The 25,800-nt window shown below is 38.7% G+C and overlaps 1 protein-coding gene across 4 annotated transcripts in view; it reads right to left on the bottom strand.

Moving 5' to 3' along the window:
* Window positions 1-4,168: 4,168 nt before the first annotated feature.
* Window positions 4,169-25,800, bottom strand: part of LOC123972943 (adenylate cyclase type 1-like) — a 38,024-nt gene continuing 16,392 nt past the window's right edge. The window contains exons 5-20 of one of the 4 annotated variants that reach the window (XM_046052718.1): window positions 19,078-19,205; window positions 16,725-16,883; window positions 16,043-16,184; window positions 14,567-14,722; window positions 11,190-11,387; window positions 10,967-11,064; window positions 10,728-10,812; window positions 9,996-10,085; window positions 9,374-9,636; window positions 8,434-8,560; window positions 7,820-7,981; window positions 7,586-7,732; window positions 7,384-7,482; window positions 7,141-7,255; window positions 6,931-7,055; window positions 4,169-6,255 (exon numbers count right to left, since the gene is read on the bottom strand). In XM_046052718.1, the coding sequence (XP_045908674.1) occupies window positions 5,833-6,255; window positions 6,931-7,055; window positions 7,141-7,255; window positions 7,384-7,482; window positions 7,586-7,732; window positions 7,820-7,981; window positions 8,434-8,560; window positions 9,374-9,636; window positions 9,996-10,085; window positions 10,728-10,812; window positions 10,967-11,064; window positions 11,190-11,387; window positions 14,567-14,722; window positions 16,043-16,184; window positions 16,725-16,883; window positions 19,078-19,205 (2,517 nt within the window). In that variant the 3' untranslated portion in view covers window positions 4,169-5,832. Of the gene's footprint in view, window positions 6,256-6,930; window positions 7,056-7,140; window positions 7,256-7,383; window positions 7,483-7,585; window positions 7,733-7,819; window positions 7,982-8,433; window positions 8,561-9,373; window positions 9,637-9,990; window positions 10,086-10,727; window positions 10,813-10,966; window positions 11,065-11,189; window positions 11,388-14,566; window positions 14,723-16,042; window positions 16,185-16,724; window positions 16,884-19,077; window positions 19,206-25,800 lie in introns of those variants that run through there. The other 3 variants (XM_046052719.1, XR_006825506.1, XM_046052720.1) reach the window with 3 other exon arrangements.

The following is a 25,800-nucleotide window of genomic DNA, read 5'->3' as shown; positions in this document are numbered from 1 at the left end:
GTTCCTTGGTATAGTATTTGTCCATTGCAAATGCCAGATTCCTCGACTTACTCTATTTGTGATATACAGATGAACACCACTCATGCTGTGTACTCTGACCTCAAGCTTTTTCTTGTAACTTTTGTTTGTTTTTGAAACAGAAAACTGATGCCCAACACTACCCACTAATGTTTCAATGAGGAAAGACCAATAAAGTAATCAGGATTATATAGTACAGTATTTTTTTTTGTGATTACAACATATGTTCCCATGAGCTTCAGCACGTTCATGTAAATGAGATGAATATATATATATATATATAATATAGCAGTGACCCTTCATGCATGGTCAGTCAGGGTGCTGGTTGCTGATGGTGGTGAGAAGGCGGTTTTTCGGCCCAATAAAAAAAAAGCAAAAAACAGCATATGGGCTGTGTATACATGTATAGGATGGTTATTTTAAGTTATAATTGTTTGGGATTTAGATTAGAGAATGATTGGGTGAAATATTGAGGAAGAAATACAGAAAGTGTGAATAAACTCACCGATTTTGGAATAACTGTCGGGAGAGTGGAATACGTTGATTGAAAAAGAGCAGTGGTGGAAAGTAAGTCTATTTTCATTAAGATGTTCACTAAAAGACACTTTAGGTACTTGTACTTTACTACATCCATTTCATGCTACTTTATACATTTACTTCACCATGTGGGAGAAGCAATTATACTGCCACCACATTTGACATTTACAAGTTACTTTGCAGAATAAAACTTGACACAAAAGCTCATGATGTGATGATCTTAGTTAATAAATACAGTATAACGCATTTGTGATGTTAGAATGACTTCCCTTTGACCAACGAGTACATTAAAACACTGCTTACTGTAATTGAGTCAGTAAAAATATTCCAGTAATAGTGGACTCACAGGTGCCATTGTGGAACTGTTTTATTCCCCGCCCCCCTCCCCCTTTTATTATTTTTTATAAACTGAAGGAGCTGAATACTTCCACACATTATAATATATACACACACACACACACACACCAAGAGTATAAAAATGCCATCAGTCTCTTCATTTGACTTTTACATGTCTAGTTATCAAGAGACCGACACCCCTCCAATATTTAAACCCCCCCCACCTTAAAGCATCAACGCAAACTTTCAGCAAACAAGCTAAAGGAACCTATCCCAAACCCCCCCCCCGTCAGGAGACACATGCCGAAAATATCTAAACAGGTTGTTATTTTTTTTTTTTAAAAACACTATACAAAAACATTGACTAACTGAACAAGTGTTTTCATCATGAAATGAATAGCCTCAGTATTTCACTTTTTCCTGATTGTACCTTGTTTATTCAATGATACGGATTTAAAAAAAAAAAAAAAAAAAGGAAACAGTGACTTGCACATTGCACGTGGACTTTACCCTCTGGTAGTGCCAACCCCTTAATATGGCATGTTAGCTGTGACGAGTTTATTCTACAGTCAGTGTTCACCAGCGAAGTCATAGGGTTGTTTCAAGTTCACCTTCTGAGGCCCGTGAAGAGTGTTACTCAACCACCAGTTGGTGAGTTGTTGCCTCTTCAGTGCTGACCATCAGGTCCACCAGCCACTGAGGAAATGGCTCCTCCTTTGAAGATATTTGACAAAAAAATATAAAACCACATTATAATTTCTTTTTTTGAAAGTTAAAACATCTTTCCTTGAAGAGAACACTTACAACCAGAGATGTTTTCTTGTTCCTTTTCCTCTTTTGCTGCACTGAGGGTGCTTTTGCCTTTTGCTGCAATGACTGTTTAGGTGGTCTGCGCTTTTGCCATTTGATCTTGGAGAACTTTAAAAACAGTTAAGAGCATCACCCCTTTTTCCATTGTAGTTGTGTTGTCAGACATTTCATTTAAATATAAAAATTGTGGAATATACTTACTTTTATTCTCAGCTGACCACTTCTTGACCTCTCCTCATTTCCTGACCTTGCCTGCTCTGGTGGGGTAGCTTCATCACTTAAATCCACTGCATGTGCACTCCCATCTAACACAGAGAAATTCTCCAATTCCTCCTGGTGATTGTGGGTAGATTGCGTTTGAAGAAAACTCTCTTGGCTCAGGAAACGAGACAGTCGCCTAGGCCTCAGAACCCTCAGCGGAGCAGTATCATCTTCGTCTTCTTCACTCAAGTCTTCTTTTAAAACCTCTTTTGTCTCCACACGTACTTGAGTTTGACAGTCCTCCTCCTTTCCTCCTCCTGTTTTGCCTTCTTCGATTTCATCTTCCTGCTCTGACTCTTCCTGTATGGGCTCCAGATGTGGCCACTGATGCATATTTACATTCATGTTATTTTTATACAGCACAGAATTAATATAAGATGCCAATTTAATAATGACTTCTAAGTTTTTTTAACTTTGACTTATTTTATATATATGAGGATAGCCTCTACTGGTGCAAAAAGAGTGGATTAAAATTTACATTTTGCTGCTGAATGTCCATTTAGCTGGATGACTGAGCATTCCTGATATTTAAAGATCCTGCTCTTTCAGGTTTCCATTAGTTGATTATTCAAACCAGGTGTGTAAGCTTAATGGCAGACAGGTGGAGGTGGAAGTCCTTTTTGACGCACAAGGTGAAAAATAAAGCAATGCAACCTGAGCTAAAGGTTCTAAAAAATCAAATCAGAGAACACTTTAAAGAGACACTCCACCAATTTTACATATTAAGTTATTTTACTCTTCAACATTTCCAGAGTCCAAGGAAACCAAACCCTGATGTTGTACCTGATGAGTTTTTGGAGTATGACCCATTCTAGAGACTTTCAGGATATCTAGGCCTCTGCTGCTTCAATTTCTCCCATTCAATCTGAATTGCTGGAATTACTGTAAGGGTCAGTAATTTCTTAACAATTTTCCTAGAAATAAATATGTAATTTGGTAGAGAAAGTGTTCATTTGGTACAGTTCCAATACTGGTAAATTATTTGGTCAATGAACTAGTGTAACCTATCAGGTGCTGAAGATGCAAAACATTTAAAAGTTTTCTCAGGCAAATTCAATTAAAGATATGAAAATGCAAGGCCTCAAGGATAAACACGTGCGTTTTGTTGAAAATCACTGAATATAAACATAACTTTTGTTTGTTTAAAAATATTTAAAGTTTTTGCCAATAAATGAATGATGAATGAATATTTAAAGTTAAAAAAAAAGAAAATGCCTTTTGAGATCAACTGCTCACCACTGTCTCTATTTCCCCCAAAATGTGTTCCAATTTACTTAATTCTTTGCAGGGGACATCTTTGGAAATTATAATAAAATCACATACCCATAAAATAAAGCATTATCAAACATTTATATTGTTTTTCTTTGATGTTGAAATGTAACCCAATGAAATGTTAATGAATGCCACAACCTAATTTACTTAGTTTGACCCTTTTTAGCCTTGATGACACTGGTGGGAGTGTTGTTTGTGAACCATCATTTACCTTGGATTCCCTTTATTGCTTAATGTCAACTTTAGCTTGACTGGGAGAGGGAACTTGACTGTGATAACTAAAGTTGCACGTTTCTTTTAGTTTTTTTCTGTAAAGTAAGAACTCCTTCAGATTATACTTGATTGCAAATTATTAATATACTTACTTAATAACTGACTGGAATTAGTTGTATTTCATTACAAAGCAAAACTGATTCTAAGGCTGCACTAAAGCAAGCCAGGCATTTGTTGACTTTACTGTTACACCGAGTGAACCCCAGGCAAATTCTACATCAACGCTGGGAAAACAATTTTGGCCCCCACTCAGTATTTGGGACATAGTGACATTCATCTGGCTGTGGGCTGTGGAAGGACGCCGACTGGTATAATAAACCTGTCATTGTCTGCCATATTTTGCTGTGTAGAGGGAAAGCTGTTATTTTAAGAGCCATAAACTAAGGTGAGAGAAATGAAATTTTATAGAGTGGAACTAACAGGGAAAACTGCCCATAAAAAGTTATATTTGCTACCCACTGATCGTTTGCTGCGCTGCCTGCTACGTTTGGGGTTTGGGGGACAAAGTGTAAATATTGTGTTTCAGATTGAAAATCCTCACATGGCTCACACCTAAGAATCAACAAAAAGATCCTCAACCACAGTCCCACACACCAACTTGTTTTATATCTCGGTAGCCAAAATTATTTCGCATATCTATAGACATTCAGAGCCATAATCATTTTATATTTTATACACCAATATTGTCTTTATTACAAAATATTCAATAACCCAACTTTACACTGTACAAGATAACACATAGTATACAGCTTTTGGCTATTTACAAAAAGTATGATCTGCATATCAAAGTGAATATATCTAAAAAGGCAGGTTGCAATCACTGTAAGCTTATTGAGTAAGGCAAAAACATGATGTATTTACACTTTTGCAGATCAAGTGAAAGTTCTATGCTGATAAAGATATATGCTATAAAGATATCTGGAGCACCTCACATTTCTGAGGCTGCATTTGAGGGTCGTGCTAAAGCTTATATTTTCTTGAGGAAAACTCAAAGTGCAGCTTGAATGTAGTGAAAAAGTATGCCCAAAAGACGACAGTAGCCAGACACTGCACCAAAGCTTCTGTTGCCTTGTGAAAATTTGTCACTGTACATGGAGCATTTGAAAGGCTTAGGCTAAAGGACTAATAGGTCATGCTTTTATAGAAGTTGTGTGCTTAATATATGTGCTCTCTTCTGTGTGGATGAATGCCTTCCTGGATGTCTACATGTACGTTTGCAATGTACATAGGGCTGTGGTTGGTCGTCCATGTGATGTTGATCGTACTTTGTGACTGGTCCAAATTTGGAACTAACTAGTTACCATAGCAGCACATATCCACCTCAGTAGAACTGCTCTTTAGCTCTACACACCTTCCTCTGTTCCTTTCATTGATCTTTATTGCCTCTGTCTGTGTGTAGACTTAACACAAGCCACATTACATTGTACTATTGTGAAACAGGGCAACGTAAGGTATTATGAAAACATTATTTTGTCTCTCCAGGGTTTAAAAATACACTTTTTAAGTCTACTGATGACATCAGAAATAGTCCAATATGCCAAATATGTTCAACCTACTGCGTTTTCTCTCTTGCGCGGTGAGGCAATATAAGCAGTAAAACTAAAGATTCATGGAAAGCTCAATACTTTGGTTTTCTTCCAACAGGAGTACCGTTACTATGGCTGTCAACTCTTAAAAAGTCATGCAATATTAACTGTAAATATGTCTAAAAAAAGCCAGTTTCAGTAGTATAGTATAAAAAACTATTTTGTGCCTTTGCGTTACGATTCAGAATTAACCACACATGCATACACACGCTCACAAGTACACACATGCATGCTTACACACACCAAAAAAGAAACAACACCATTTTACACTGTAAATAATGCAATGTATCCTTGGCATAATCAGAAAGACAGTGCAAAAGCAATAGCATGATCAGTCCTTTTCTGGATATCAATGCACATATCCCTTGTACATGGAATATGTACTACATATAAAACAAAGATGCACATTATACCTGGATCTGAGGGAACCCAGGAACACCACAAATCTAATCATCTAGTATAAAGATGTTAAAAGAGGATTTGAGATTCCGGGTATCTTTCTTCATCACTCCACGTCTGTCTTCCGAGATTGACGAGCAATTAAAAAATCCCTAAAAGCGAGTATGATTGTCTGTATCACCATGTCGTTTCTCGGGATGTTCATATCCTGAATGAGCATATTCTGGGTTGTGCCAGTAGCTCAGGATTTATAGGAAATACCTGGACAGCCCTGTCTTCTCTAGGCCTCCAACCAGGGTTTTCTTTCCTTCACTGAAGTTTAAGTTTGTAGTCTTTCTTCCTACACTGCCACATCTGCAACAGTCGCCACAGACTCAATCTCAATCTGTGTCACCTCTATCTCCTCCTCCTCATCCACCTCACCCACTGCTGGCACGCAGGATGAGGGCAGGCATGCTGCTTGACTGTTGCTGCTGTTGGCAGTGTTCATCTGCATGTTGCTGCCCATGCTGGCATAAGCGTTCAGGCTGGCTGCGGAGGAGACGCTGCCCAGATTGGTCGGGACACTCGTCTTGCCACAGGAGTGGATTCGTCGCGCCAGGCTGGCGGAACGCACCACTGAAGAAGTGGTTACAGTGCCCACGCCCTGAACCTTCCCTTCCAGGAAGTAGGTCAGCATCTCACCTTTACCCTTGACGCTGACTTTGCCACGGCACACCAGGTCATAGTTGGTATTCAGCAGGCGATAGACCTCTTCGGTCACCTGTATTTTAAGAACAAGGAAACATACATGTGTATGTATTCACATATTACTCTAGGAAAACTTGGGGTTCAACAAAACACATAATAGTTATATTTATTTATTATTATTTACTTGTCTGTTGTGAAATTGTTTCACTGATTTTCTATGGACATTTAATGTCACAATTTTATTACTTTATTTTGAAAGATTAACATTGAATTTTTTTTATATTTCATTCTTCAGAATGAAACCCTGTTTTTTTGCATCAAAATACACCAAACTTGAGGTCCTGTGTCATGTTCCAGCTGCCCTGTGTTATAAAACAATAAATAATACAGTAAATGGGGAATTTGGCTGCAGTGCCTCTGCTGATGCCACAGCAAAGAGGAGACTTTGACTTTGACTTCTGGTGTGAGCAATTCTCAAGGCCCTCATTGAAAAATGTAAATTCAGAATTTGACTGTCCTGGTCCCTTCTATAAAAGGTACTGCCTCCAGGAAGCCACATTGTTTTTCAATTAATTTTTGCTAAATGTATCCCCAACTTTCAATTTCAGGCCTTCCTTTGCACTTTATCTCAACATAACATATATGTTTTTTATTCTGTTTTCCCTATAAAGCATCATCTGTAAACCAAACCTTCTTTATAATAAAATTACTTACAGACAAATATTGTAATTTAAGGTGTGTCGGATACCTGTATTTTTCCCGGTACTCCAGTGCTGTCCATCCTACTGGCCACATTGACTGTGTTCCCCCAGATGTCATACTGAGGTCGCCGTGCCCCGATAACCCCTGCAACCACTGGACCCACATTAATACCTGCACAAACACAAGAAAAAATTTGAATAAATACAAAACAATGCCCAACTCTTGGTCATTTACTTTGTGATTGTGTTAGACGTACCCACTCTCAAGACAAACTCATTGTACGACTGATAGTTGATTTCATCCAAAACGTCAAACATCTCAATGGCGTAGTCTGCTATTGTGCTCAGATGGTCGTAAACAGATTTTTTGGCCTAAAGAGGGGAAGTACACCTAGCAGTTAGTATCTATGCACACAATGTTTCTCTTCATTATAACGTTCTTCACCCATTTATACATGTGCAAACAAAAACACACACAGAAACACAAAATGACATGCCACCTTGGTACCAATGGTGGGGACGAGGCCCACAGCTGCCATGTATGTACTCCCAATGGTTTTGATTTTCTCTATGTCTTTGTAGCACTCCTTATCCATGAGCTGCAAAAGATACATTCAGATAAACGCACAGAGGAACGATGCAACACAATTCAAATCCCCCAGATTTCTATGTTCAAAGTCAAGAAAAGAATTGCCATCCCACCTCATCAAAGTCAGCAATGATCTCATTCAGTAGTCTCAGGCACTCCACTCCCATGTTGTTTCCATCCAGCTCAATGTAGAAATCATTGAAGTTTGGGATTGAGGCAAACAAGACACCAACTTGTGCGTAGGACTGATAGTATAGATCCTAATGGGAAAAAAAGTCCAGTGAAAAAAAATGTCCTTTGATGTCTTCTGGCGGTCATCATTTTTTGTTTTCTGTCTGTTTATCTACCTGTTTGTCTGTCTGTCTGTCTGCGTGTCTATTAGCGAGGCTCACCATGTTCCTAGGGTTTGACATTAGGAAGTGTTGAGCCACGTGTGCGGGCAGAAGGTTGAAGAGAATCCTTCTGTTGTCCAGCTTCACCTTCTCCATGCCATCTCTTTCCTCTTCCGCCTGACAGCAAATATAGCCCAGACAAAATACACAGATACTTGAGTTTGTCCCACATTTTCACCACACGGGGTCAGTAAAAAACCTTACGAGGCTTACAACATGGACTGTATGGCTCACAGTTGTATTTTGAATGCACATTAAATGGCTAATGCTGCTAATTAAAAGATTAAATAGCTTAAAATTTAGCTTTTGCTTTAACATGATGCACAATGGTCCTTTTTTAACACTCCTGGGGCCAAATCAAACCAAGCCAGAACAAGCTTCTTACCCTTGCTTTTGCCAAAGAACAGACAGCTGGTAGCCTATAAATACAAATGCTTTATAACTCAATAGTTCATATATCAAATCTGAAATGGCATCATCTCTACAGTACACTTCTATTAAAACTCGTGTTTTAGAGTTAACTTTCCATTTTCACATGCATGGGCACACTGATACACACACTTGCTGACCTGCACAGCCCATAGGAAGTCCAAGCGCAGTTTGAGGTCAAGTTGCCTGGAGTGGAGGGCCAGGGCACTGACAAAGAGCAACAGAGTCAGGATGGGCTCATAGCCCCGGATGTGGAAGGACCCCCCACTGTGGAAGAGACCAACACACAAGTCAGCACTGGACTGGACCACACAGAAGACTACACATGAGGGTTGAATGGACCCCCCACAGTGTCCAGCGCAATCATGAGTGAAGTTTTACTAAGAAAATAATGAAAACAAGGATTCTTTTAAAAGGGCAACATCAAAACAAAACATTAAATTAAAGAAAACGTATAAATGAAGGTGGTTAGATGTGCTTAAAATTTTGGACCATACAATATTATATTATTTACTGAAGCATGACTTTAAACAAATTGCATTTTTCAAGAAGAGATCTTTATCTTAATAACCGTAAAAAATTGAACGTTATCACTTTTCAGGGGCACATTTATGATCTGAGCTCCAATAAAAGTGGCCAGGCCCCTCGGTATTGGGATGAAACAGCTAACGCGCACTCATCATCCGGCCCACATTGTCCTTTCAGGCTTCTGATTTGGAACTAATGAGTACATGTGCTGCATCAAAGGGTGGAAAATAAAAGAGTGTGTGGGCTGCAGACACGCAAAGACTCCTCTACACACATACATCTCACCACATGTACTGTAAATGTTCTCCTAAACTCCTGGTTATCTGTTCCTTCTCCGGATCAAACAAACATTCACAGCCAATCTTTGCCTCTGATACTTGATTATATCAATCATAACTAGATCAGGGGGCTCTCACTTTAAGCTCTGGTAGGATGTGTGTGTTGTTGTCATGTAACTTCAGGGAAATGACAGAAACAAAGCATGCAAACAAGCTTGAGTGTTATGCATGATAGTGTCTGGTGCTGGTGGTCATGTTGTGCCGTGAACCTCACCCTGCAGTCTTGCGAAAGCCGCTGAGCTCCAACACTGTGACATACAGCACCCCCAGAAGGAGCATTAGCGCCATCTTTGGCATCCAGGAGACCCGCAGGAAAAGTGCCAGTGTGAGTGTGCCCACCACACAGGACAGAAAGGCGTAGCGGGCACCGTCACAAGGCAGCTCCGCCATGGTGTGGTTGGCGCCGCTGTCCACATCGATGATGACGATGGAGCTGTTGGTGTTGGCACTACCCCATAACCAGGGCATACAGCCCACCTGACAAGGGCAAACAGGGAAACGTGAGCATAAAGTAGAGATATTAAAGTAGAGAATAGTTAAGTGTCTATAGCTACTATCTTGTCTGCACTTTCCCTAAAAATGTTCAGACAATAGAATATAGATAGATAGATAGAATATAGATAGATAGATAGAATATAGATAGATAGATAGATAGATAGATAGATAAGCTTTTTTGTACCATTATCTAAAGCAAAACGGATGCGATATTTAGAAAACTATAAACAATAAAGCATCTCACCGTTATATTCAGGCATCCAAGCATACTTACTGATTAGCCAGTAAGGTGAGTAATTTTTTTGCTGGATGACATTTTTACTGTTGCCTTTCCCACTTACCACACAAGCCTGGGCCACAGCGTAGATTAAGAGCACTATGAGAATACAGAGAGCAGTGCGAATCTGAATGGTCAGGCACCCTGGAAAACACTGAGAGGACATAGACAGAGGCAAGTTAGATGAAGGAGACAGACAGTATGAGGAACACTAAATGATATGATGAATGAATAAATAAATAATTATCCATATTGTCCATATACAATACAATAATATGTGGTAATATATGGTAAGATTACAATGGGACAAATTGTGTTAGTTGAGTACAAGAAAAAAGGGCTTGGGGTAGCATGAGGTAAGTAAGGTGAGTAAGGAACAGAAAGAGAAAGAGAGGGAGGAACATAAACCTATAAAAGCCACAAAGTGTAAAAAAAAACTTGTATGGTCAGGAGCTTTAAGGACGACCATCAACCTCGACAAAAAGCTGAGATGAATAGACTAGCGAGTCTGAGTTTAAATACAGCTTAGAGGCTTAGAAAGTAATCTTGAAGCCAATGAATACTGAATGGTTATTACAAGGCTTTCTAAAATACATTTATATATTTCTCTTTAGTCATCAAAAAAGGAAGAGCAGAGCAGAAAGAAATTGAAGAAAGTTACACTTGTCAGGTCTGTAAGGCACCAGATCAGAGAGGAATAAATCGTGAATCAGTGGTAATGCATGAATAAAAAGTGAATGAGGAATGGAAGACCTTTACTCAGGTAAGGCAGGGATGAGAAAGCAGCTGTAATTACCTGTATTCTAGTGATATGCAGGTACATGATACAAGCTACTAGGAAACAGATGCAGAAGACGAGAAGGACTAGTACCACTGTGCCCCTGAGTGGGAAAAAATGGAGAGAGGAAGATGGCGGGGTTATTTAAAAAGACAAAAACCTGAGTAACTGAGAAAGTTAATTAAAGAGATAAATGGAGAGAGAAAAAAGCAATAGAAAGAAGAAGAGACAACAACAACAGAATCCACTGTACATACTGTGGTATGATGAGAAGATAGACAAGGCCAAACAAGGCAGCTAGGATCAGAGAGAGGACCACTGCGCTGGTGAAGTACTCATCAGGAACCTGGTGGTACTACGTAATGCCAGAGACCAGGTATGAGTGAGTACCAGAATATGAGAACATTCATTCAGAGGCTTCATCCACAACATGTCATTGTACAGGTACAGCATGTGTCTGTGGTGTCCGAGGTCCCTCACCCTCTGCTCGCGCTCAGAGCACTTATACATGAGTGTGAGGAAGTTGAGGTCTGCCGTGTCTGACTCGGTCTGGCGGGCCTCGATCAGCCGACCGATGTAGCGGTTGACCCGGGTTCTGGGGCTGCTCTGGATCAGATTAGCCTGGTTTGTGTTGGAACGATTCCTCAGCTTCTGTGGAGCCGTCCGCATGGCCCTCCGCTGGTGGGATAAAAAAGAAATCTCCACTGAAAATGTAGAACTTGAAAAACAATAGTGTGATAAATAGGCTGCAATGCAGCACCCTACATTCTCTGCACTACTGGAGTATTATCATATTAGGAATAAGGGTGAATAAGAGTCAACAATAAACACGGGCGGCTGATTATACTTTCAAATTAGGACATTGCCTTCACACTTAACTTCATTACTGAATGCACCCCGCTGTGTCTGAGTGTCTTTGGCAGCCAAATTGAGAAGCTTTGCAAAACATTGGGCATTGGAGCAAAGCCAGAGAGTTCACATGTTTGTGTGTGTAGGTAGGTGTGTGTACATGTAAGTGAGCATACTGGATAAATTGTGTAGCTCAGTGGCCGTGTGGGGAGGAAAGGGCAAGTGTTCATGAGTTCATCATAATAAAATGAATGTGTACAGCTTACTGTCTTCCTTTCCTTATTTTCTTATGTCTATTCTTCCTTACTTCCCACTTTCTCTCTATGCTTCTGTATATTCTTCTCATACTCTTCTTTCCTTACACGTTTTCAACTGTTCTTACTTCTGTCATTCAATGCTATATTCTTCTTGCTTCCTTCCTTCATTCCCTGTTTAATCCTTACTTCTTCTGTCCTTCTGTACCTTTGTATATACTTCCTTCCCTGCTTCCATATATTTTTCCCTTCTGTCTTTCCTTCCCCGCGGGAAGTGGATGTTTGTATATATTCATCCATTCATCCATGCGTCCATCTGGTTCTGTATATTCTTCCTTACTACCTTTTCTCCTTCCTTGCTTCTGCCTGTTCTACCTTTCTTCCTGCTTGTCGTCCCTGCTTCCGTCTATACATCCTTTCTCCCTTTCTTGCTTCGTCTTTAGTCACCTCCTTCCCTGTTTCTGTTTATTCGTCCCTTCTTCCATCTAGTCTTTCTTCTTTCTTTCTGTCCCATTTCCATCCCTTAAATCTCTGACTCCCTCACGCTCTCATTTTGTGTCATTTATAAGGCAGCAACATAGTGACCTGCAGATGTCGACTTCTCCTTATGTTATGCTCAGCGCAGCACAGAACACACCATGCAGCCATGTCTGCTGCACCAAAATCCTACTCATTCATCACTTGTTCCTCATATCGCTCCCCTTCATGCTTTGAATGCATATTTTCACCCAATCCAAGTATGAGGTCTGAATGTGAAATTACCATTCAGTAGAGGGTACATGTATGACTTAAGCTGTCGGCACTTTTCCCTTTGTCTGTTTAAAACTAACCTAGTGTGAGGTAAAGAACTAGATCTGGATGACGCACTGCTGAGGGCAAAAGTGAGAATATTTTATTCATACTAATTATTCATACTAAATATATAAAAATCTAGCAAACAACTCATGACATATATGTTGCACACTTTTCTTCTAAAACTATAGAAAATAGGGTGTGCTATACATCAGGGTGTAATCAGTTGTTTGTCCCCACAATGAGAAAGATATATGTAGCACACATATACCTGGATATCTGCATTAAAACGGCTGGGGCAAGAATTGTACAGTTGCCAGGCGAAAGGATTTCTTTTCAGGCACACAAGGTCAAGTAAGCTTTCTGACATCTGGCCAGATTACCAGTGTCACTGACAGTATATGCTGGGGGATGGTACGTTGGTCTCTGGCAGGAGCATTATGCTGAGGTTATTAAAGCTGACAGGATCATCACTTATTTTCACGCCTATATTCTTACAAGACAGTGTACATACTGTGAAAGACATACATTTATTTACTGTACAGTTGCAAGCACATTTTTGAAGCCATGGAATCCTGAGTTATTTTCTCCTAAATGATGGCTTGTTAATTTGGCTAATTCATAGCACATTGATGAACAAAGTCTTGTATAACATCAAACATTTAAAACTTCTAGGATAGTGACTGCTATGTGATGACATTTGGGTGTGTGTGGACATTTCCTGCTTCATAAAAACACCTCAGTGTCACCAATTCAGTCAACTCTCAGAGAGTCTGTGATTCAGAGTTGGGCTGTAACTAACAATTATTTTCTCAATTAATCATTTCATCTGTAAAATGTCAGAAAAAATTATGACCACCACAATTTCGTATACCCCAAGGTGACACCTCCAAACAGTGGTGCCAACTAATTTCCAGGGGACATTGCTTCCAGCAGGTCGATTTGTTGAGTCACAAAGTTGCTAAAAGTTTCCAAGTGCATTTTAAAAGCAGCTACATTGTTGCTAGGTGCTTTTTGAAAAATAAAGTTGCCTGGGTAGTCCATTGCTTAATCTAGCAACACTGCCTCCAAACTGCTTGTTTTGTCCAACTGACAGTCCAAAACCTAAAAATATGCAGCACAAGATGAAGAAAAGTGCTCATTATTGAGAGAAGGAACGAATTTTTGCTTAAAATTTACTTAATCATCAAAATAGTTACCAATTAATTTTATGTCATTAGACTAATCGATTAATTATTTCAGCTTCACTCTACAACAGATATCTTTAGAATGGAAACATGCCCAGAGAAGTTATCAGATGACTTCTTAAGCATAATCAAATAGCTCTATTGGACTTTGGACAGGCTGTGCTGCAAATATCACTGCAAGAGTGCAATGTACAATGTTCAGTGAGGTGACAAAGAACATTTGTGTAACAGCTACGGATATGAGAGCATCTCTTGCACATACTAATATCTACTGTATGCCCAACAGTTCACATAAAGAAAGTCAACTTAACCGCGAAGGAACTCACAGACACACATTGCTGCTCCTCTAATGTTTGCCAAACAAGCGTTAGGTCGTGTCTTAAGCCTATAAAAATTGGCGTTGTGGAACAACCAAGTCATTATGTTAAGCATAAGCATATTGAAAAATTATGGCATATACCGAATATAGTTCAATAATAATTTTTAATATAAACAAGAATAGTATTTACCTGAATATATTGCTATATAAGTAGTTTTCACCACTAATAGCCATATAACTTGCACCGTAATGCTTTAACAATGCTACAAATAAAGACAATAAAGATTCGGGTTGTGGTTTAAATAAAGAGAGATCAGGTCACATTTAGGGGCATTTAGAAGTTCACTATTGTAGAAATCTCTAGACATTCAGACTGCATATGTTTTGGTCTCTATTTATGTAAATCACAGCACGAACAAACACAGAAACGTCAACACAGACACTGAGAGTTTATACCTTATCACCGTCCTCGCAGTTCATGACATTGGAGAAGGGAATCTCAGCCTTGAACATCTTCCTGCAGTGCATAAGCTGCACTAGTAAGTAGCACACAGTTTTGAACTTCATCTTTTTGGCGGGCTTTATATCCGAAAGAATCAATCCTGGGAATATCTGTCACCAGATAAGAAATGGGAACAAGGATTTAGTCATGATACCCCACACAGTAATATATATTATGTAAGGGTCTATAAATCATGCACAGGCACTGGACAGTATGCATGTGCACACATGCTCATGCACTCACACGCATGCAATCATTATTATCAGGCTCAGGAATTTAACTAGAAAGTGATTAAAATAAGGTAGGTCAATCCCTTAGGTGATTTTAATAGTTTTAGGACTTCGCTGCCCTCATTTCTCTTTCATAAAGCTATTTTAGAAAGAGTGATAAAGATTACGCATATGTTAAAGAGTTTGACAAAGTGTCATTTGTATTAAGAAATATATGTTCTGTTTGATACACAAAGTTGGAAGCGTGTCCCTAAGCAGGAGTAATTAAAGGCACAATAGCAGAGCAAGTAGCAGCCTATACCAACACAGCTTAGTCAGGGCACATCTTTCTCTGAGCCATGTCTTTGATGAAGTCTAACCATCAGCTTTATTAAGAGGATTAGCAAAGTCTCCCGCATATCAAAGAAAAATACACACAAATGGGATGTTACAGGTTCACATAGGGACCCATGTAACCTCTGTGCAGGCCTGATCTTGCATAACATGAAACCTGCTGCTAGAAATAACGACTAAATGAGAGGTAGGAGCGAGGAGAGGAGAGGAGAGGAGAGGAGAGGAGAGGAGAGGAGAGGAGAGGATAGGAAAGGAGAGGAGAGGAGAGGAGAGGAGAGGCCCGAGACAAGACTGAAATTCCCTCTCCAGCTGCTTGTGGCACATCTGTTGGAGATGTGCGCGTTAATGTGTATGCACTGACACACACACACACACACACATATCTCTGTACGTTTTTGTCGGATTTGTTAGTTTGTGCTGATTTGAGATGATAGATGCCACTGGCTGTTTTCTTATTCTTTATAGCCCTAGTCCAATTCATTACAGTCTGGAAGTGAGATCAGCTCAACAACAAATGTGTGAGAGCTCCATCATACGATGCTGGATGCTTTCGTCAACACTATATTTTCTTTTTGAAGGATGGTTTTAATGAATGAAATTTTGGCATAGAAGTAATGGTAAAGATAAGCTTGCTTTCTCAACATAGCATACTCTGACTTACCATGTACAGTGGTTCAGGTTAATTTGGATTAACATACGACCTGCAGAAGCTAATAAAAGATCCAACTAAGGCCAACGTCTGATAAGAACTGCAATCTGAAGATACAACTGATGGTGTGATTTTAATCATTTTCCTCTGCTAAAAGCTCATAGAAATATACAGTATATTGAATATACATTCCTCAGCACAGATTTACAATACGATACCTTCCGTCGGTGAGATGGCACTATAAAGAAGGTTTCAATTTCATGTTTTTGGAGGAAGGAGTTCCTTTCATGTCCGTTTCCAGGCTCCACCTCATAATCTCCATTTAGGCACTCTAGCGTAGCTCTGGTGATGTGGACTTTGCTGTGGAAACAGGGAGAGATAATATGCAACCCAGCTAGTGTCATAGCCACTGCAGCTGCAGCAAGTTGGTGCATTTGGCACAGACTGTTCTGAGCAGGTCATATGCACAAGAGTGTGACAGTAGATATGTGAAAATAAGGTCTGAAATTTGCAAAAATCAGAAGATGACAAGAGTAACTATTCTTCAATTAGTCTATTCAAAGTTCCGCTAAAAAAGGTGATTTTCATTTTATGTTTATGTAAACAGGTGAAAATTCAACCATGTTTTTGTGATTAGTGCAGTTGTTTCCTCTGAATTTTGTCTTACAACAATTATTAGTAGGACTCAAAAGGACTAGCATTAGGACATCTTGATATTTTTTTTACAGGGGATATTCATATCTCACAGTACAATACAATACAATAATATAAGATTTCAAGAGTCAATTCTAAATCACTTAATCAGTCATTATATTACCAGAGTACCACAACAGTACAGTCAAAGAGAATTGGTGTACATAGCTGTTGAGCTGGTATTCATGTAAAATGTCCTGTACTGACCCAGGTAGTCCTCCAGCCTCCATCACATTGGCTAGGGTCACATCATTGGACCACACATCATATTGCCATTTTCTGAGGCCCAGCACACCACACAACACCCGACCTGTATGCAAGCCCACGCGCATGTTTAGGTTGACTTCTGTGGCCTCTGCAACTGACCTGCAGGGACAGAAGATATGGAGTGTGTATACTACATTATATATATATATAATTAGGGAGCGCATAAAAAGGCAGCACAGAAGATACACAAAAATAAAGAACAAGGTGATATTAAGAATGCATTTCAATGTGCATTGCTGTACTGTACAGTTATTACATAAAACGTACACATATGGCCTTATATGCTCTAAAGGTTGTCCATCACAGGAAAGACCACTACTCTTATCACTGTATGTTTATGCACATATCTTAAAGAAAAGCACCAGTTGTACTTTAAACAACATGCTATAACATCAGAATATTTACTATTAAAAGCAGTATTTATGTATAATGATTGAGGTCTGATACCGGTGACATGCATGCTAAATTCAGAATAATATAAAATCTGTGACAAGCATTCTTTGTAAATAGATGGCACCTGTCAAGAAGTGGACAGGGATTAAAACACTGTTCAGAAATGCTCTACTTTGCTCTAACATACCAAAATAGACTAAAGAACAAAAAAAGACTGCAAATTTGGGCATTTCTATTTAATCAGCGTTGAGGAGAAAAGTCTATTCTTAATTAACAGGCTATGAAAGTATCTGATTTCAGCTTATGCTGTATCTCAATCTCTGACTTTCTTTGGACCTTCCAAACTTTGCAGGGTGTGCAGGGAAAACAAGCCCTTTCAAGCTCAATTAAATAGCTTATTTTCTTTCTCCATTAAAGCCTTTTCTCTAAGCCAACTGTAGTTCTGGTCACTCAGATGTTCAGTGTTAGAATTAATTCACTCACAGCACACATGGCAAATCAGGCTGCCTTGCCTGAAGGAAATCTCTCAACATGGACTCAGTTAAAGTTTATAATAAAATAAAGACCTTCCATGGATGGACAGATACGGATGATTTCATCCATTTAAACTACTAAAACAATTATAAAGTTGACTTAATTAGAACTAGACTGAAACTGTAATGTCCTCTGAAAGCACAAAACATATGGATACATTAAAAAACACATCAAATAAACAAATGTAACAATAGTCAGAGATCATCAGTAGCAGCCAGCCATCCTAAATGTCACCACAGTCCAGGCAGCCATTTAAAGTTCATGTCAGTAACTGTATAGCAACAATTGTCATTGTTGGTGGTGGGGCAGTGGATAAGACACTATGGTGTGAGAGACCCGGGTTCGAATCCACTGTGAGACACCAATGTGTCCCTGAGCAAGACACTTAACCCCTCGTTGCGTACCTCTGACATATATAGCAATTGTAAGTCGCTTTGGATAAAAGCGTCAGCTAAACGTAATGTATTTTTTGAAATGTTTGATTACATCTTTTCATGGGACAACACTGAAGAAATGACACTACTACTGCTACAATGTAAAGCAGTTAGTATAAATCTTGTAACAGTGTATATTTGCTGTCCCCTCAAAATAACACATCACACAGCCATTAATGTCTAAACCGCTGGCAACAAAAGTGAGTACATCCCTAAGTGAAAATGTCCAAATACAATGTAGCTGTTTATAATTAAGTGTTGTCACATGAAAAGATGTAATCAAATATTTACATAATGTGAAGGGCATACTCACTTTTGTGAGATACTGTATTTCACATCCCCTAATCCATGTATTCCTCCTGACTCCAAATGGCTACCATATCTTTTTTAAATGAGTTATTGTTATGGGTGTTATGGTTCTGATCTTGGTGTATCTATACCTCCGACCAGAAGGGAATGATGGGACTCAACTGAAAGTGGATGTGATGTATCCATGCAGACCTTGTCTGCTTTCTCAGTCAGCCAGGTCAGATACAGGTGGTACAGGTCATCCCTGCTGTTTTCCCATGATTTTCCCACAGGTCTTTACAATCTTTCCTAATTTTTTCCTTTGAGTGGTTTTAAAACAGAGTTTAACTTTTGTTATCAATAGTAAAAAAAAGTTCTGTTTTCCAAGGAAGTAAATGCAGTTTTGGCTGGGACAGCTGTGGCTTAGAGGTAGAGCGGGTCGCCCAGTGCCATCGGTGTGTGTGAATGATTAGTTTCTTTATGATGACCTTACACTGCCATCAGTGTACAAATACAGTCCATTTACCATTCTTAAAAATAGCATCAGTACACATGTCCCAGGAGAGTTTGTGATGTATAAAAGTAGCATAAAATGGTACATATAATTCTGCTAATAAAACACTCAAACAAATATGAGCACTCACGTTATGGTGTCAATCATGTCCAGACCCATCTCCACACAGCAGTGGGCGTGGTCGGTCTTGGGTTGGGTGAGTCCAGACACACAGTAGTAACAGTCCCCCAGGATCTTAATCCTGCGACAGTGATTCTCCTGCCAATCAAAAAGAGTGAAATTGTGATTCCATGTCTTCCTCCAAGAAGGATATGAGCCAATCAGTGACAAAATCATCTTTACTTCTAAAACAAGTAGTGTTATAGCAAATTTGGCCTTTCGTCGTATCACAAATGAATCTTTAATCTTCATGGTCAGCTCAGTTAACGTTAAAAACATTATAAGACAGTACCAAAAGGCATAATTCTTTCAGTGTAATCAATGTTGCACCGGTGGTGTTTGAGTTAAAAATTTTGACATTTAATTATAGTTTTTCCATTACACTGATTACACTGATCCATATCCACAAGTGTAATTTGCAAGTATTGCTTCAAGCTGTCCATGGCTGCAAGTTCCAAGGTCGATTGAGGGAGTTATGGCCTTTTAAAATTAGGTTTTACAATATACTCATCATAACGCTGTAATGTTCATAATATGTCAAAATATATCATCCTGACATTTGAGGGAAATTACACTCGCAAATATTTTATGAAGAATGCTTTCTTTAAAGCTTTACAATACAGTACAGGCCAAACTGAACATTTTGCAAGGATAGCGTAACATTGATGGCATCTTTCTGGACTTGAGTAAGACAAACATTATATTGTGTCCTACAATAATGGTATATTTATCAGGATAATAAATTTAATATAAAATAAAATGGAATGGAATACAGTGAAAGATTTTGGTTTTGTCAAAACTAGCCCAGTGGCTTTTGAGACTTCAAATCTGACACACAGAGATGCATTGTTAAAATGGGGGTGTCCAGATGTCATGGACAAATGTCTACAAAAGTTGTTTTCTTTGTGTGTACTGTACACTGTAGTTTGTGTGTTCTTGTTTAGCTTGTAGTCCTGTTTGTTTATGCTTGTTTTGTATATATACACTGAGAGGTATATAAGATCGGAGTCAAATTCCTTGTATGTGTACACTTACCTGGCCATTAAAAATGATTCTGAATCTGATTCTGGAGCCAAAACCCTTTAACACAGGGCAGCAATGACTCTGGTTTAGCTAACTATTCCAATTAACACAACTGTCCTTCTTTATGTGTCTTAAACCATGTGAAATTGGATCTGGTCCACACTGGATATGAAGCAAGACTGCTGCCGTAAGGACTCAGCCGGGTAGTGTGGGGCACCCCCCATACTAGCGTTTTTCAAAAGTTTGTCGTCGGCAGTGACACACCAAGAGAACAGGAAAATAATAGAAGGGATAGTTCAACATTTTGGAAAATACACTAATTCACTTTCTTGCCGATGATGAGAAGATCGATACCAGCTTAGCACGAAGACTGGAAACAGAGGGAGACAGCTAGCCTGGCTTTATAATGTATATCTGTTATATTTGTTTAATCCATTTGAGTGGTTTTAGCTACAACATAACTTGTCGTTTTCTGTGGACAAAAATGGCCTGATAGTTATAAATGACTCTGGATTAAATTAGTGTTTCATGCCAGCATGGTTGTTTGACAGTATACATAAAAAGATATGCCACAGTGAAACTGAACACCTACTATGTAGTCAAAAATGACAGACCACAGAGACCATAAATAAATAAATGAAGACACACAAAAAAAGCAGAGATACAGATGAAGTCAATATTAAAAAAGGTAGATGTGCACATAACATATCTGACGATGCTGTGGATCTTCACGTGGACTGATATCTGATTGCACGTTCATTATCCCATGCAAACTCTTTGAGACTTTGAACTTACACCAACACTGAAATGGTTCCCACAACGTAGCGCTAAATCAACAGATCGGTCTCACTTTAGGGAATAAGGTGAGTCACTCTCACTCTTTAGGGACATTGAGCAGTGGCATGAAAAGGCATCTTACAAATACAACCCATTATTAGAGGATATGAGCAACAGACATTCATTTTACCAGGGAGACCGTGTTACCGTGGACACCTTCTCATAACCCTTTATTGTTTCCATGGAGGTAATGGGATCGCTGGCCATGCATGTGAAGAGCACAAAGATAATTATGCATACTGGTGGGCACAAGACAAGACGGACGCTCTATTTTTAACATGCAGGCCATGTGAGTTTCCAAAAAGAGACATAGCATTGTTGGTAACTACTTGCCTTGCGTAGTTGCATGGAGGCACATGTGCTGTATCAAACATGTTCTTAGACATAAAGGTACAAAAGGAAAAAACACTCGGCAGCAATGAAATGAGGCAATACAGAGAGGCGTATATTGTAGACTGTACACAGTCAGTTTCTGTTCAACTATTATCCTGAATACTGAAACAATTGATCTCAAATGAGGATTCAAAATTATTTGACATACATTGATTAGGTAATTAGATGGACATGAGGCCATTAAATATAGGCTATGTAACATTTAATTATACACATTAATATTATGCTTACTTATTTCATATTAACTTGTGTTATTTTCACACAATGTTTACTATATTTGTTATGCTAAAATGTTCAAATTTGGAATATTTGTCTATTTGTCAATCTGTTGAACTCTATTTACTTGACTCTGTCATGCTCAAGATGAGGCTGGACTCCTTTCTGCTGTTCATGTTACGCACACAGCTACATTTCAATTTTCAAATAGACACCTTAGAATGGATACCAAAAGCAAGGTCTGAAGCACATATGTAAAGAAAAACAAGGCTCTTTACTTTAAAAAATGGGGGTGCTGTGGCTCAGATGGTTTATGGTTCAATCCCCATCTCCTCCTGTCAATATGTCAAAGCGTCAGGAAGGTCATCTGGAGCAAAAAGCCTTTGCCAAGTCAAATTTGCAAATCATCAGATCTTGGGTTGGGTGGGGCCCAGATAATTCACAGTGGGAGCAGCCCAAGGAAGAAGAAGAAGATTTATTAAAAAAATTATAATTTGGTATCCTGTGAACTGGAGGTTAATCTATTCTCTTATAAAGCTGCTAGTGAAATTCTTTGTGATGGTCTCTCATTTTCGTTTCACAATAAAATCTTTTGGAACAGAGCCAGTGAGATATCTTCAGGGTAACTCAGGTCATAGAGGAGCAGTAACAGATGGCTATATAGTGAGGCAAGGTTGAAGCTACAGGAAGCAGGGAAAGCCCTGGTACTTACAGTATCCTACTCTGTACCTTTCCTATGCTAATCTGCAATGTGAGGGCTTAGGAGTTTGTTCGGTCACAAGCTGGATTACCACTGTCATGTGACTGAAGAATTGTGGGCAATCTGGGTGGTCATCAGCATAGAAGTAAGATAGCTACGGTGTGTTAGGGACAGGTAGAGTTTGACAGCTTTTCACAATTTCTATTAGAAAGGAAACACAAATAATAGTATTTTTAAATTGACTGTTTTGGATAATTTTTTGTTTTCAATAAGGCCAGAATGTATTGAGAGCGGCATAAACGAAAGTGTGGTGTAGTTGTATTACCAGACACCTTACATTCAGTACCCACATGCTTGCAGAGATGCAAATTAGCCAACACTTCAGTGTGCACAGACAAAAGAGAGGGAGACAAAAAAGGGACACACAGACAGGGAAGGGAAACAAAACAGCAAATGATTATGGAGGAAAAGATGAGCCAGCTGAGAGTAGCAGCAGTTCATTTCCTACCAGTCCCCAAAGACAGCAGTCCACACCGTGCTTCGCCTTTCATACGAAGATAAAGATCAGTGCTGTGTACCAGTACACATTGTATTGATGGGGCTAAAGATTAGGGTTTCCACTCCTGTAGTTCTGGGAGGTTGAACGGATGCGAAAGGGAAGGTGGGTTTGCTGCTGTCTCTCTCTGATTCTTCCCCATTTGTCTGAACATTTATATTTATAGCAATTCATAGCAAAACACTTTGTCATTTTAATTACAAGCAAGCCCAGTATTTTATGCATTTTATGTCAAGCCAATACATTGATTTGAAAAATAAAATTCAATCTACCTTGGCTTGTTGAATTATATCATGTCAACTATTCATCAATATAGGCAGACAATGATCTATTGCAAGGGCCCTCCGTTGGGCAAAATCTTTAAGAGTGCTACAGAAGTTTCCCCTGCTCCACTGACTGGATATTTCCCTTTTTGTTAGCAGCGCTCTTATTGATTTGACTTAATATATAATCATTTACGTGCAACAACAAATGAATAATATATCAACACTTCCTTCTCCCACTACAACCTGTGTGGGTTGGAGTGAGCGGGTGCAGCAGATATGTGAAGTAAACCTAGTAATGTAGATATATTAAACAGATATGACGGATATGACAAATAACAAATGTTCAGTGTTCCAAGACTGTTTTATTTACAAAGGCGGCACAGCTATTCTGAACATCTGATAGGCATTGGAAACAAGGACCATTGTTTTTTTTGGAATGATATAAAAAAAACAGGTTAAAATGTATTTGGCCTGCTGTAAACATACTCTAGGACACCCAAGTAGCCTACAGTGTATGTGCGAGAAATACTGCAAACACACGCTAACTTTTGTTTTGATCAGTAGTGAATAATTGTAATGCAGCAGATATGACAACCATAATGAAATAAAAGAATAAGTTCTCTTTCAAAGCAAAATAGAATTTGTGAACCATAATCTAATTATATAAATAATGTCCCTGTCTATGACATTGAACTGATGATGATCATATACAGAGAAATATTATAAATAAGCAAATAATGTGTACTATTACATTCCGTTACCAATAAAATACTCAATATCTCTATCAGTCGATAAAACTTGATCTGTGATTCAAGATTACAGTAACTAATACATTGTGATTTTACTTTTTGTTATTTTTTTCTGTCACGATATTAATTTAAAAAAAAAACCTTAGGAATACTTACTGTAGGCACTGTAATTATAGTCTAGCTGGAGACAGGCTTCTAGTGAAATCAGAATTAACTGAGCAATGCTTCAAAACTCTAATGACACTAACAAGCTGTTGATCATTACAAGATTCACTAATATTTTACCCTAATATGACAAATTAAAAATATGCACATTATTTCCAAATTAAAATTTAAAAGGGACACATGACTGATTTTCCACATAAAAAAATATAACAGTTGTATAATATCTATTGTGGCTCCAATTTGAAAAATATGATGTCATAGTGATGTCTTTAGGGTTATCTCTGTGTGAGCTTGGAAAATACAAATGTTTCACAAAAACTGATTATAAATGAGTTATAAACTGGGGTTGTGTAGTTTATAAGACATGGGTGTTTCCTAGTCAGAGAGGGTCTAACAAAAAAAGCATCAGATGCATTATAGGAAGTGTAGGATCCAATCCTTTTGGAGCTTGACCTGTATTAGTGACTTAAAGTCAGGATATATTGGAGTCTGCTTTAATTTTGTCCATACTTTCATAAATCTGCCTCATTTGAGTCCTCAGTTGCTTGATGGCATGTTTTGCTGCACTGACAACCATCTTCAGGATTTTTCCCGCACTGAAACACAAGCTATATTTCTCTCTCACTCCTCCATCAAGAGCTCAAGCTGCCTTGTTTGGTTTGGGTTTTGCTTCAGTCCACAGTTTCTAGTACACAGGCGTCTGAAGAAAACTGCAGGACTTGACACTGATCCTTGCACCTGCTCATGAGACAAACCTAAACAGGGTTATTTTAGTCGTGTTTACACCCAGACTTTAGTTTCCGGAAGGCAGCTGTCACAGTGTGGGCAGTGAACAGTCCTTGTGCTTAATTTAAAAATAATACAAAATTTAATTAGCACCCTAACCAGGTTTATTTGTTACATTTTTCCTGCCATGGGATTTAGTTTTATACAGTATAAACCTGCAGATGTCACAGGTTTTTTAAAGTTTACTTTTTGAAGAATTAATATAGATAATAATATAGAAATACTGTCCTTGGGAATATAACTGTTTGTATTTCCATTTCTTCCACTATTTTGGGAATCTTTACAAATAAACTAGTTTCCTAACAGAGAATACAATTGAAATTACACCATCTCAGGTTACTCATGACTAGATGAGTCTTTGCTTTGTCATTTCATCCAGTTAATGATGTACTTTCAGTACAATGCTTAAACAGGGAATATGAGTTCTGCCATTTGATTCCTGTCTGATATGCTCCTTGGGAGACTTATTGGAAAGATAGTGAAAAGACTCGGAGATACAAATATGGCAATGACTTATGTAAACTTCAACATGCATTCATGCACTGCACATGTGATTAAGCTTTCAGAGTCATATATATATATATATATATATATATATATATATATATATATATATATATATACACATATGTGTGTGTGTGAATGAAAAGGGATCTCTGACTGGTCAAGGAAGTAAGAAGCAGCAGATAGATAGATACATCACTGAGCCATCCTAAAAATGGAAACATGAGAGAGGAAGAGAGTGCAGAGAACCACGGGGCATAAAAGACACCGTTGAGGGAAGTAGGCTGCTGCATGTCAATCAAAAAGCTGAGAAACAAGGAGCGGAGGAGTCTGAGGCTGTGATGCAGGGAGGTGTTGTGAGAGGAGAGAAAAGAGAGACAAGAATGAAAAGCTTCATGAAACTCTGCCATGGAAACGGCGACGACACACGCCCGCATCCACGCATGCGTACAGACACAAAAGCACATCCTGTCCAGAGCTATTAATTTTATATAGCATC

Source organism: Micropterus dolomieu, linkage group LG06 (genome assembly GCF_021292245.1).
Source record: "Micropterus dolomieu isolate WLL.071019.BEF.003 ecotype Adirondacks linkage group LG06, ASM2129224v1, whole genome shotgun sequence".
NCBI lineage: Eukaryota > Metazoa > Chordata > Actinopteri > Centrarchiformes > Centrarchidae > Micropterus > Micropterus dolomieu.
This window is presented reverse-complemented; position numbering and strand designations above follow the sequence as displayed.